This window comes from Microcaecilia unicolor, chromosome 8, assembly GCF_901765095.1.
Source record: "Microcaecilia unicolor chromosome 8, aMicUni1.1, whole genome shotgun sequence".
Classification (NCBI taxonomy): Eukaryota; Metazoa; Chordata; class Amphibia; order Gymnophiona; family Siphonopidae; genus Microcaecilia; species Microcaecilia unicolor.
In genome coordinates this window covers 246,667,740-246,680,950 of record NC_044038.1, presented here as the reverse complement: position 1 = coordinate 246,680,950, position 13,211 = coordinate 246,667,740, and the positions used below count along the sequence as shown (strand labels likewise).

The window sequence follows — 13,211 nt, the reverse complement described above, 5'->3', positions numbered from 1 at the left end:
TCCCAACCACCGGCTCTGGCACAGGCACAGACCGTATAAGTCTGCCCAGCACTATCCTCGCCTCCCCACCACCAGCCCTGCCTCCCAACCACCGGCTCTGGCACAGACCGTACAAGTCTGCCCAACACTATCCCCGCCTCCCAACCACCAGCCCCTCCTCCCAACCACTGGCTCTGGCACAGACCGTAAGTCTGCCCAGCACTATCCCCGCCTCCCAACCACCAGCCCCGCCTCCCGATCTTGACTAAGCTCCTGAGGATCCATTCCACCATGCCTTTGTGTCCTTTCCGCCACAACCCCTTGATATTATAAAAATGACAAACAGTATCAGCAAGAGCTAGTTTTAAACATCTTAGAATATTAAAATTATCTAGTTTGCAATGGCCTTAAATACAAATCTACCTACGCATCCAGCTTCTCCTTCATAGGCACACGGCTATGGAATGCATTACCCAAAATCTTAAAATTAACTCAGAACCATCTAAATTTCAGAAAACTGCTGAAGACCACCCTGTTCAAGAAGCTTACCCTCCAGACCCAACCTGACTTACTTCTTTGTTATTGCAAAATTCATGGACCTTACTATTTTTTTCTCTTATTATCTTTGTTGTTTTTATGATATCTATACGATTATTATCATCCATTACACTGTCTAATTGTATTTTCTGAATTGTAACCTGCCCTACGTTTTTGTGTAAGCCACATTGAGCCTACAACTAGTGGGAAAATGTGGGGTATAAATGTGTTAAATAAATAAATAAATAAATTAATGAAGGGAGGGAGGGAGGGAAGAGGGAACATTTTTGAAGACGTGAAGGAAGGGTGTCCACCAGATGGAGAGGGAGAGATGGCTGGGGACTGGTGACACTGTACTAGTTCAAGCTGAGTTACATTCAGCTGCACTGAATGCTGAAGCTGCACTGTAGTGGTTTTACATTTTATTTTGTCAGTTGGGACACACCAGATGGACAATGCTCGCATGTGTGACACACCTCATACCTAATCCTAATGGACCTTTTGGTCTGACACAGTATAGCAGTTCTTATAACTTAAACAGAAACATCCTCTGAATCCTGAGAACTCCAACTCCACCCCCCTTTCTTGTTTAATTCCCTCACTTCATCTGTCCCTCCTTCCCTTCTCATTCTTCCATTCTGCTCCCAGGTCCAACATCTCTCTTTTTCTCTTCCCTTCCTCCCTCTCATTGTCCAACATCTCTCCTTTTCTCTTCCCTTCCTCCCTCTCATTGTCCAACATCTCTCCTTTTCTCTTCCCTTCCTCCCTCTCATTGTCCAACATCTCTCCTTTTCTCTTCCCTTCCTCCCTCTCATTGTCCAACATCTCTCCTTTTCTCTTCCTTCCTCTCATTGTCCAACATCTCTCCTTTTCTCTTCCCTTCCTCCCTCTATTGTCCAACATCTCTCCTTTTCTCTTCCCTTCCTCCCTCTCATTGTCCAACAACTCTCCTTTTCTCTTCCCTTCCTCCCTCTCATTGTCCAACATCTCTCCTTCGCTGGATGAGTATCTCTCTCCATCCCCCGCATACACGTTCCAGTATCTTCTTCCACTCCCCTCCTGTTCCCTCACCCGTTCACGGTTCAGTATCTCTCCTCTCTCTCAGGTACAGTTTAGGAATGGCAGTTGTGGCACTGGAGACACTTTCCTATTTTCACATGCCTAAATCTGGGTCTGGTGTCTCAAAAGTGACAATGATTGTAAAAATCTCTCAGTCTGTCTAGGTGTGAATTGCTCGTTACATGCTAAAATAGAGTGAGGGTGGGAGAAAAAAAATGCTTAAATAGGGCTCCAGTATGATCTGTCAAACTACAGATCAATAATTTTGATGCTGGGCAAAATGGTTGAAGCTATCTTTAAAAAGACAAAACCCCCCAATCTGACTAGATATAGACTTGCTTCATGGGAATGAATTACTGAGCTATATAGTGCCTCTGTTTCATTAAACTGGACAACTCAATTGTCTTTAAAAATTCCTGACTAAAACATACTGATGTGTGTACATATAAATGTTTACATTCTAGCTCTTCCGTTGGCCTCACTATGGGAAACTCATAGTTGAAGAAATGTTGGTCATCAAAGTTTACAACTGCAGCAAAGTCTTCACTAACAGGTATATCGCTTATATTCCAACTGCGCCAAGTTCATTTATAAGGTTGTTGCGACCAATCGATTAAGTAAGGAGCAGGCTAAGCTATTTATGCCCATAGCTATATGGTCTATATTGTCTTTTTAAAAGACAATTACTGTCGGGTGGAATACTCTCTCTCTCTCTCACTAGGAAGTACAAAACAAATTGCTGCAGTTAAGAGACAGAACGTTTCAGTGATTTGTTTCGTCAATAGGCCGATAAAGAGGATTAAATTTCGGTCTTTATTAAAAGGGACTGTGTGTTGTATTTGTTAAACCTAGAGATTTTTTAAAAATATATTATATTGTATTTGGGGTTTTTTGGCAGCTTTGTTTGTGAAAATAAAATCTTGAAACTAAAAGAGAGCTTAAAAAGGGGGGGGGGGGGGGTGTTCAGATGAGGTTTGTATATGGCCAGAGAAGGAGCAGGAGGCATCAACTCAGGGTATCAGAAAATGAAATACATGTAGCCAAAAAAGTGATCATGGAGGAAAAGGCCAAAGATAAAAATAAGTTGCCAGATGAACCAAGTTCAGGAGGAAGGACGTAAGGAGAAATAAAAAGGAGAGATAACGAGTAGCAGAGGGAATGTATTTCCTCAAATAATGCCACTGTTTATCGCATATCTAGGCTACTGGGGACATGCTCATCAGCCTCCAACATGTGACGACTTCAGGGAGACTGATCCTGACCGAGGCTCTTGTTGACAAGAACCACAGCATCACTGGGGTAGGACACTGAGTGTGGGATCCTGGAACAATGAGTGTAAAGTGTGATAAATTACACTGGGCCTTAGTGAAATGTGACATTGAAATGAAAGCACATAGCAGGGCTTCCATAGCAGCGCAAAGAATTATATAACTAGGTTTTTAACAGCTAAAGAATATCTTCTCTGGGAAAAAAGAAATGAGATCAGTTTGGTCAATATTCAGAACTGGTAGTGATGACAATCTCTCTCTCCACCTCTAAATACTGGCCATCTTCTCATACGGTTGGGTTTTCGGGGTGCTCTACCCACAGGCAAACATGTACCCTTGGCTACTAAATCATCAATGCTCTTATTGTCCTTGGGACCAAAGGCAAATGTCACTTCAAAAAGGGGAAAAGAGGAGTTTAAGGGGACTCAGCGATAGGTTAATCCTGCAGGTTGTGCGAGACTCATAAATGGCAATTGCTATGGATGGCGCTTTTCAAGAATAAAATCAAAACACCCAGAGTTACAGTAGTCAGACTCGAGAAATAGAGTTTGACTGCAGACTACAGAAGTCTGAAAGGTAGTGATTTGGGGAAAGGTCTTTTCCCGAATCTCCAACAATGCTGTTGACTAGTGTTGCAGTGGGTTTCAGATGCACTTAACAGATCATGCCACATTGCCAGACAGTTGTCATGTGATGTTGAATAGCAGGGTTGACGGGTGAAAGAAGGGCTAATACACTTAATACTTTTATTTTGATAGCGTAGCTATGGGATGGACATTTGCATCACTGTACTATTGAGGTCCAAAGGGCTTGCATCTAAATGGGTCCTTGAGGCAATGGGAGATAGTGACATCTAGTGGCAGAAGAAGGAATTGAGCTCTGGCATCCCTGATTCAGAGCCCATTCCACTAAGTTACTTCCTCTCCCTTACACCAGAGCTGTCCTTCACCCTGCCTGTGTCCTATAAGCAGAAAGGGCTCAGGCAGACTCTTAGGGATCTGAAATCACTGCCACTTGTTTTCTGTGGGCTTTTAGCCATTATTTTACATAGCAATACACTTAAGGAGTGGCCTAGTGGTTAGGGTGGTGGACTTTGGTCCTGAGGAACTGAGTTCGATTCCCACTTCAGGCACAGGCAGCTCCTTGTCACTCTGTGCAAGTCACTTAACCCTCCATTGCCCCATGTAAGCCGCATTGAGCCTGCCATGAGTGGGAAAGAGCGGGGTACAAATGTAACAAAAAAAATAATGATCTACAGGGCCTTAATGTGCTAACGAAATAGTTTTCCTTCTAATTTTGCAGATCTACGTGGATTTAGATATCCGATATCAGCCTCCTGATGGCTCAGCAGGACAATGGGTAGAAGAAGACTTTCTCTATCCGATGCAGGACAGGTACAAACACAGAGTGTAATTTCAATAATGAGATTCAATCTACGTTATAGTAAATACTTTTATACTGGGATGGGCAGCCCAAAGAGTTTTGTTGTCTCATTTCCTGTGCCATCTGCAGCATTATTCGTTTTGTTTGTTTTGGTTAAATATTGTATTTGTTTCGGGGGCAATGTTGTTAAGAATGGGCGCTTTTTGCAAAGACTTCGCACTCCTTCCTGACAGTCTAGACATGCACCACCCTTACCCGGTGTGCTGACAGTTTGTGCATGCACCACCATTACACACGTGCCAGCAGTCTGGGCTCACATCGCCATTAACATGTGCTGACAGTTTTGTGACAGCTGTCGGGAAAAGAGTATGTGAGTCCACTGCACAACTCTTTGCAAAGAGCACGTAATATTATCAGCAAATGAAGAGGACACAATGAGGGCATAATTGAAAAGGGCACCCAAGTTTTCCTGAGACGTTCCTCGCAGCCCGTCCCGGCGAAGGGGCGGGGAAACCCATATTATCGAAACAAGATGGGCGTCCATCTTTCGTTTCGATAATACGGTCGGGGACGCTCAAATCGCAAAATTGGTCGCCCTTAGAGATGGTCGTCCCCGATTTTCGGCAATAATGGAAACCGAGACGCCTATCTCAAAAACGATCAAATGCAAGCCCTTTGGTCGTGGGAGGAGCCAGAATTCGTAGTGCGCTGGTCCCACTGAGATGCCAGGACACCAACCGGGACCCCTAGGGGGCACTGCAGTGGACCTTCATAAATTGCTCCCAGGTGCATAGCTCCCTTACCTTGGGTGCTGAGCCCCCCCATAACCCCCCCCAAACCCACTCCCCACAACTGTACACCACTACCATAGCCCTAAGGGGTGAAGGGGGCACCTACATGTGGGTACAGAGGGTTTCTGGTGGTTTTGAAGCGCTCACATTTACCACCACAAGTGGTAACAGGTGGTGGGGGGGTGGGGCCTGGGTCCGCTTGCCTGAAGTACACTGCACCCACTAAAACTGCTCCAGGGACCTGCGTACTGCTGTCAGGGAGCTGGGTGTGAACATTTGAGGCTGGCAAAAAATATTTTAAGTTTTTTTTTTAGGGTGGGAGGGGTTAGTGACCACTGGGGGGAGTAAGGGGAGGTCATCCCTGATTCCCTCCGGTGGTCATCTTGGTCAGTTCGGCACCTTTTTGAGGCTTGGTCATAAGAAAAAAAATGGACCAAGTTGCCCAAAGTGCTCATCAGAGACGCCCTTCTTTTTCCATTATCGGTCGAGAACGCCCATGTGTTAGGCATGCCCCAGTCCCGCCTTTCACTATGCTTCCGACACGCCCCCATGAGTTTGGTCGTCCTCGCGACGGAAATCAGTTGAAGATGCCCAAAATCGGCTTTCGATTATGCCGATTTGGGTGACCCTGGGAGAAGGACGTCCATCTCCCCGATTTGTGTTGAAAGATGGGCGCCCTTCTCTTTCAAAAATAAGCCTGGAATGTGTTTTTTTTCTGCTCGTTTTCATTTGTTAATTACATGCAACTTGAAATATGTTGATACTTCATATGTTGTTGCAAATAACAGCACCCAGCTTCACAGTACCAAATTTAAAAATAATTTTGATTGTTCACTTAATAATATTTTTCCTAACTCTGCTCTTTTCCAGCTGGGCTTAACTACAGAGCGCCACACGGTATCTAAGCCATGTATCCCAAGTTATCCCATCTCCCCTGACCTCACCCATACCCCCACCTACCCTTTCCCGGAAACCTCCTCCCCAGGGCTGCTGCTGAGAGGGGGAGGGGCAAGATTCCCGAGCCCAGCCTCCCAGGGGGGTCTGGCACCAGGGTCTGTCTCTATCCTGCTTCTGTGCATTGGGACCCGGGTGATTGCATTAATGCAATAACCCAGGTCCAGGCACACAGAGGGAGCCAGAGTGAGAGACCGAGGGAGAGAAGACGCAGGAAGGTAAGGGTGGAGGGCGGTGGCCCAGGCCCAGCTCTGTCTCTGCCCTGCTCCTCCCCCAAATACTCCTTTGGCAGCTTGACCTTAGTGGTAGGGTAGTATGGCCAGCCTGCCACTCAGGGGTCAGAGGTGCAATTTTGAACTGGTGCCTGAGAGTGCAGGAGCCAATAGAAATTGCTCCTGCCCCTCCCCCCACCCAGTAAGAGACCCGGTGGGGTCCTGGGGGAAGGGTGGGGTGATGTCAGAGGATGGAAGCAAAGTGTCATCTTTGTGACTGCATCTTAACTGATATTTGCATGTTCCTTGGGGTAGATGCAAAAGCCAATATGGATACTTTTCAGCATGGAGATGTCTTCCCACCTACAAGCCTGAAAGCTATCAAAGTGATGTACATTCAGGTTCAGAAGGTATTTTTCTGTACCCGAGTTAAGTGACTTGCCCAAGATCATAAGGAACCACAGTGGGACTTGAACAGGGCCTGCCCTGGTTCTTGGCCTGCTGCTATAAACTCCTCCATTATCTTGTAGATATGATGACATCCTGCCCCTTCCTGCTAGGCTCTCTTTAATTTTTTTTTTTTTTTTTTTTTTTTTGGGGGGGGGGGGGGGTTCTATATGTGCAAATAGCAGAGTTAAGTCCAGGCTTTGTGTGCGTTCAAATCTTGCATTACCACTCATTAAGCCTAGGATTTCTTTTTCTACCTTTTTGAAAAAATTCACTCAATGTGGTGTTCAGCAAGGAACGCTGGACATAAGCATTAGAGAATTATAACGGTAAAAATATTAAGCAACAGGACACATTATGGCTGTGTAAATCTCTATGTTTCTCATTTTCTTTTTTTTCTTTTTTTTTTTGTAGCTCTGCCTTTGTTATCCGAAATGTTGGCTTTGAAGATACAGAGTAAGTTTCAGATATTTTCACACATTCAGAGCACTATGTTTTAGTAAAAAGATGCTGTGTCAATTCCTCAACCATTTACTAATAGTCACGTGTACTAAAAGTTAGAAAATTAATCCCGAGACTTTTCTTAGCATCTCCCATGCTAGTGTCACCTCCTGCCTTTAGCTCACGATCTCTGTCAGAACATGCACATCTCTCTTCTGCTTCCTTCATACTGTTTTGTAAGCTCGTGAAATGGAAAAAAGCATTTTCTGTTCCAGTTTGTACAGTTTCAAACAAAGCTTCCATACAGCAGCAAAAGTTCCAAGAAAGGGGCCCAAGCAAAATTTTGATGAAGACTCCTTATAGTGGTGAGAGCAGCCCCTCTCCCCTTCCACCCCAACTAGCCTTAAGTTTTAGAACGGAGACCAGTATAACACATGCTGCTTCCTCTCATCTTTCTTTGACTTCATCTCATCTCTCTTCCAGGCAGCTGGAGAAGTGTTAAAGCACATTATCTTCCAGCCAAGTCTGGGAGAAAGGACTCGGGATGAAGGAGATGGATAAAGGAGAAGGGGCAAGAGAACTCTAGATACAGGGGAGGTGAAAAGTAATGAAATGGAGGTCAAGGGAAGAGAGGACTGGTTATTGCGTGAAGATGAGAATAAGCAGTGGATAAAGTCCCTAATGAAAGGCTCCTCAGAAAATTAAAGCATCATGAAATTTGTGTTATCGTTGATGATACATTGAAACCCTCTACTCAATGTGCAGTGGTGGCTAAGAAAGCAAATAGAATGATAAGTATTATTAGGAAAGGAATGGAAAACAAAAATGAGGTCGTTATAATGCCTTTGTATCACTCCATGGTGCGACCGCACCTCGAGTATTATGTGTAATTCTGGTCTCCGCATCTCAAAAAAGATATAGTGGAATTAGAAAAGGTACAGAGAAGGGCGACGAAAATGATAAAGGGGATGGAATGACTCCCAATGAGGAAAGGCTAAAGTGGCTAGGGCTCTTCAGCTTGGAGAAAAGATGGCTGAGGGAAGATATGAAGAGGTCTATAAAATAACGAGTGGAACGGAATGAGTAGACGTGAATCATTTGATTACTCTTTTCAAAAAGGACAAGGCCTAGGATGCATCCAATGAAGTTACTAATTGCACCTTTAGAACAATAGGAGAAAATATTTTTTATTTAAGCTCTAGTATTTGTTGCCAGAATGAGGTAAAAACTTTTAGTATAGCAAATTCCTAGAAGAAAAGTTTATAAACTATTATTAAGGTGAACTTGGGGAACATTCAAAGAACAGCGACCAAAATGTATGTCCCCATATACACGTGCAATTATTTATTTAAGGTTCATTTCTACCCCACATTTTCCCACAAATGCAGGCACAATGTGGCTTACATGAATTATAAAACGTACAATACATGGATGTTACAAAAGAAAACTGAGGAAACGCTAACCACAATAACAATGACTAGGACAGCAGAGCTGTTGGTGGAGTAAGTTTTTTTCGAAAAGGAATGTTTTCATCAACTTCTTGAAGAGATGGTGATCAGCTTGCGATTTTAAGAACAAGGGTTAAAGCATTCCAAATCTTCGGGCTGGTCTAGTGGAAAGACAAGGCAAAGAGAAGCTTGTATTTGACACCCCTACAAGATGGGTAGTGTAGTTGGAGGTAGGAGCGAGCTGTGTTTACAGCATTTCTTGGTGGAAGATCAATTAAAGGAATCATGTATTCCGGAGCTAATCCGTAAAGTATTTTATGTGTTAGCGTGCAGATCTTGAAGGCGATTCGTTCTTTTACTGGTAGCCAGTGTAGATTGAGACGCAGCGGCTTTGCATGTACCATACGCGATTTTCCCAAGATGAGTCTTGCTGCAGTGTTCTGGACAGTCTGGAACTTTTTCAGCAAGTGCTCGACAGCCCGCATTTATCCCGCTACAATAATCTAGGTGAGACAGAACTAGCTAATGAACAAGAGTGCGGAAAAGCTCTCTAGTGAGACAGAATCTAATACGCCGCAGCCTCCACATTGCATAGAACATCCTTTTGGTGACCGCTCGCACATGCAGGTCTAGTTGCAGATGAGGATCCAGCTCAACACCAAGAAGTCTCAGGCTCTTTGAGATAGGTAGTGTCTGGTCTTTGAGAACAAGAGTGCATGGAAAGAATCTGGTATGGATGGGCAAGAGGACAAGACACTGAGTTTTGTCTTTGTTTATCTTAAACTGAAACACCGTAGCCCAAAGATCCATGATTGAAAAACTCGCTACTATCAAGTCTGAGATTTAGAGAATACGGTGAGTTAAGTGTGTGATCTGTAGAGCTTAGGCACATTCATTTATGTCTACCGTTGACTGACATGAGTCTTCCTAGCACTGTGTACACATCTCTGGGCTTAAGCAAGTACTTTGACCGTCTGTGTATGCACAGATGCCAGTATTGAGTTGGTGCTCAGCGCTTCCTATCGTGCTGCCTAATCATAGAATCCCTCAAGTTTGTACCTAAAGCGATGGATAGTTAAACTTGACCAAGATTACAGCAAGCTACAAGATCACATTAATTAGTAAAGACGAGCAGCCAGAAAATGTTGTTTCATATTTTACCTCTGTCATTTCCAGGAATGTTTTATTAATTTTTGTTTGGGCCATTTTTTAACCCACAGGAGCGGAGTTGTTGAGTGTGCATGATTTTGAAAGAGGACACACTATACGCACATGCGCAATGGGTCTGCACATTCTCTTGAAAGACTGTGCCCTATAATTAGCACATGATAAAACATGAATTTTCGTGTTTTTTGCACTCATTTTCATTTTATGACAACATGCAATGCCATGGCATATGTCATTGACATTTCCCATATCATTGCAAATGAATGCCCATTCCTACTAATTATAAGGGAAGGAGGATCCTGCTCGTAGGGGTTCAGAGACGGGCAATGATTTATTTTTTGTTTTCAGTAGCTATGATGCGATAAAGAAAGCAAACGACCTGGATAAGAAGGCTACCTTGCTGGGCCGGCAGTTGGTGAAAGGTTCCGAGGGTGATGTGGAAGATGATTACGATGACTACGATGTGTCTGAGATTGAGGTTTCTGGGATAAGCTTTTCCCCGGTGAAAAGGTAAGTTTGTGACTGAATACTGCTGCCTGACTCACTGAGGTTTCCATATGTATGAAGCACCCTGCAGGTGAAGGATGTATTGAGATCATGTGCGTCTAAACTGCCCAAGGACAGATTTGGTGCATCTGAAGTATTGTTGATGCAAGGTATGCTGAAAAATGACTCGGTTTACAAGGACAGGTTTGGAAAAACAAAACTGTAGTAGGGTTGCATCACTTTCAGTAGTGCATATCCTTTTTGCCTATCAGCTCTGTGGCTATTTAACAGTAGGTCAATATGTGAAAAGCTTCTGGTCAGCAATGGAGACCAAAAAAGCAAACAGAATGTTAGGAATTAGTAGGAAAAGAATGGAGAACAAAACTGAGAACATTTTAATGCCTTTGTATTGCTCCATGGTGTGACCGCACCTCGAATACTGTGTTGCCAAATTTCGTAAATGATTTAGTGGAATTGGAAAGGGCGAAGAGAAGGGCGACAAAATGATTACTACTACTACTACTATTTATCATTTCTATAGTGCTACAAGGCATACGCAGCGCTGTACACCAAACACAAAAAGAAAGTCCCTGGATTAAGGGGATAGAAAGACTTTCATATGAGGAAAGGCCAAAGAGGTTAGGGATCTTGGAGAAGAGATGGCTAAGTGGAGGTGTATAAAATCCTGAATGGAGTGGAATCGATTTACTCTTTCAAAAAGTACAAAGTCTAAAGGACAGTCCATTAAATTACACATTTAAAACAATTAGGAGAAAATAATTTTCTCTCAATGTATAGTTAAGCTCTGCAATGCTTTTCCAGAGCATGTGGTAAAAGCAGTTAATGTAGCTGGTTTTAAAAAAGGTTTGGAATGGGACAGATTTACTATAGCTTGGATGAAGTTTCAGGAGACTTAGAAGGGGCTTTCTCTGACTTTTCTTGAGCATCTGAGTAAGAGCGCTGAGGAGGGATGAGACTGGGGATACATGGGATAGGGGGAATGGGGGAGGGGGTGCTTGGCTTGAAATTTGAGATTTCATCTGGCTGGAATTGCTCTGAAGGAACAACTTGAGTGGTTCCAGTGGGATGGATCAGAGGATTAAGGAAGAGGAGGGGAGGAGCACGTTTGTAAACTACCACTGCAGAGAAATGAGTGGGTCCAGGTACCTGGAATTTTCTGTTTATATGGGTTTTTTTTGGGGGGGGGGGGGGTTGTTGTTCTACATTGTTCCAGATTGGTTTTATTGTATCTTCAGTAGCCAGAACCGAGGACAGTACTGGGCAGACTTTTGCGCCCTGGGTCCCTCAAATGACCAGATGGATTTGGATAGGCTGGAGTGGGCTTTGATGGCGACTCCAGTAGTTGGAACATAAGGACAGAGCCAGACAGATTTTTACGGTCTATGTCCCAGAAACATCAAAGAAAGACCACAATCAAGTATACAATATCACGTTCATTGTTGATTTAATCATGAATTGATAATGGAGTGTGACTGTTGGGCAGACTGCATAGACTGTTCAGGTTTTTATCTGCCGTCACTTACTATCTGCCCAATATTCAGCGCTATTTAACCAGTCAGAATAGCTGCTGACCGGTTAAATAGTGCTTAACCATGATTTGATAGCACATAATTTGCAGATAGGGCTGCACCTGGGCATAGAGCTGGCTCAAGCTGGTAAGCACAGTAAATGTGGCAGGAGGGTGCCAGAAGCTGCCACAAGCAAAGAGGTACCTGTATTGTACCAACTCTGCCACATCAGGGCCTCTGGACCAGGGCCATGCTCCCCTCCTGCTGCTCCCCTTGTGGTCATCACTGTTGCCACTGCTTTATCTCAGCTCTATACCTGCCATTTGCAGCATCAATCAAATTGCTGATATGTGCAGGAGCGCAGGGCCGGTCCTAGGGTCTCTGGCGCCCCCCTGCAGACTGAGTTGGCGCCCGCGTGCGCCCCCACCAGCATCTCCTTTCTCTCTTCTCCCACCCTGCCCCTGTCCAGCGATTCTCCGCCCCATCCCCCGCCATACCGCACCACCCTTGGTGCTTTAAATGTTTAATTTACCTCCGTTCCAACAGCCACGTCATTTGAAAGCCCTGCCCTGTCTCTAGCCTTCCCCCCCTTCGTGAGTTCATTCCGAAGTCCCGCCCTTGAGGAAATGACATCAGAAGGCGGGACTGTGGAATGAACTCACGAAGGGAGGGCAGGCTAGAGACGGGGCAGGGTTTTCAAATGACGCCGCTGCTGGAATGGAGGTAAATTAAAGATTTAAAGCACCAGGAGCGGCGTGTATGGCGCCGCAGCGGCGCCCCTTGAAGGCAGGTGCCCCCCTGCGGCACTTACCTGCTTACCGGGTTTGACCGGCCCTGCAGGAGCACGTCTCAGGTCACCTGCTTGCAGTTGGGAAAGGCCTGCTACTCCTGCTCCCTGACAATTGTGAGGGAAGCATCAGAATGGAACGAGACCAGCAGGGCCTTCGAGAGCAGGAAGCCCATGGTCTGGAACGCTGTCCTGCTCAGATCTGTGATTAATGTGTTATTGATTAGTCATGATTAAAAAAATCAAATTGCAGCTAATAAAATTAATCGTTTTCATGCCTGTCAGCAGTGTGATCAGCCTCTTCCTGCACTCCCCTCCCTTGCCTGCTCCCCTGTACCTTCAGCTGCAGCGAAGCAATGTCTACACACTGCCCGCTACTTACTCCAAAGGCTCCCTATCTAAACAACTTCAAAGGTACAGGGGAGCGGATGAGGGAAAAGACTGCAGGGAGAGATGACGATGGCACCGCTGACAGGGGTGGGGGTGGAGTGGAGGGAGGGAGGAGAGAAAAAGTGATGTTGTCCTGGGAGGGGGGGAAGGGGGGGAGGACAGATGTGGCCACAGGTCAGAAATAAGATATTGGCAGGAGGGGACAGAGGGGGGACGGGTGAAAGTGGAGAAGAGAAAAGGATACATGTTGGACCTAGGTGGGAGAGCAAAGAGGAGAGAGGGAATAATGTTGGACCCGGTGGGGGGGGGGGGGGGCAGGGAAAGGAGGAAGAG

The 13,211-nt window shown here is 45.0% G+C and overlaps 1 protein-coding gene across 1 annotated transcript in view; it reads left to right on the top strand.

Moving 5' to 3' along the window:
- The window catches only part of LOC115476527 (fer-1-like protein 4), a 149,912-nt gene that overhangs the window by 13,048 nt on the left and 123,653 nt on the right, over window positions 1–13,211 (top strand). Inside the window, exons 3-7 of the mRNA XM_030212946.1 lie at window positions 2,040–2,135; window positions 2,776–2,874; window positions 4,146–4,237; window positions 7,045–7,086; window positions 10,038–10,196. Coding sequence (XP_030068806.1) covers window positions 2,040–2,135; window positions 2,776–2,874; window positions 4,146–4,237; window positions 7,045–7,086; window positions 10,038–10,196 — 488 coding nt within the window. The remainder of the gene's footprint in view (window positions 1–2,039; window positions 2,136–2,775; window positions 2,875–4,145; window positions 4,238–7,044; window positions 7,087–10,037; window positions 10,197–13,211) is intronic.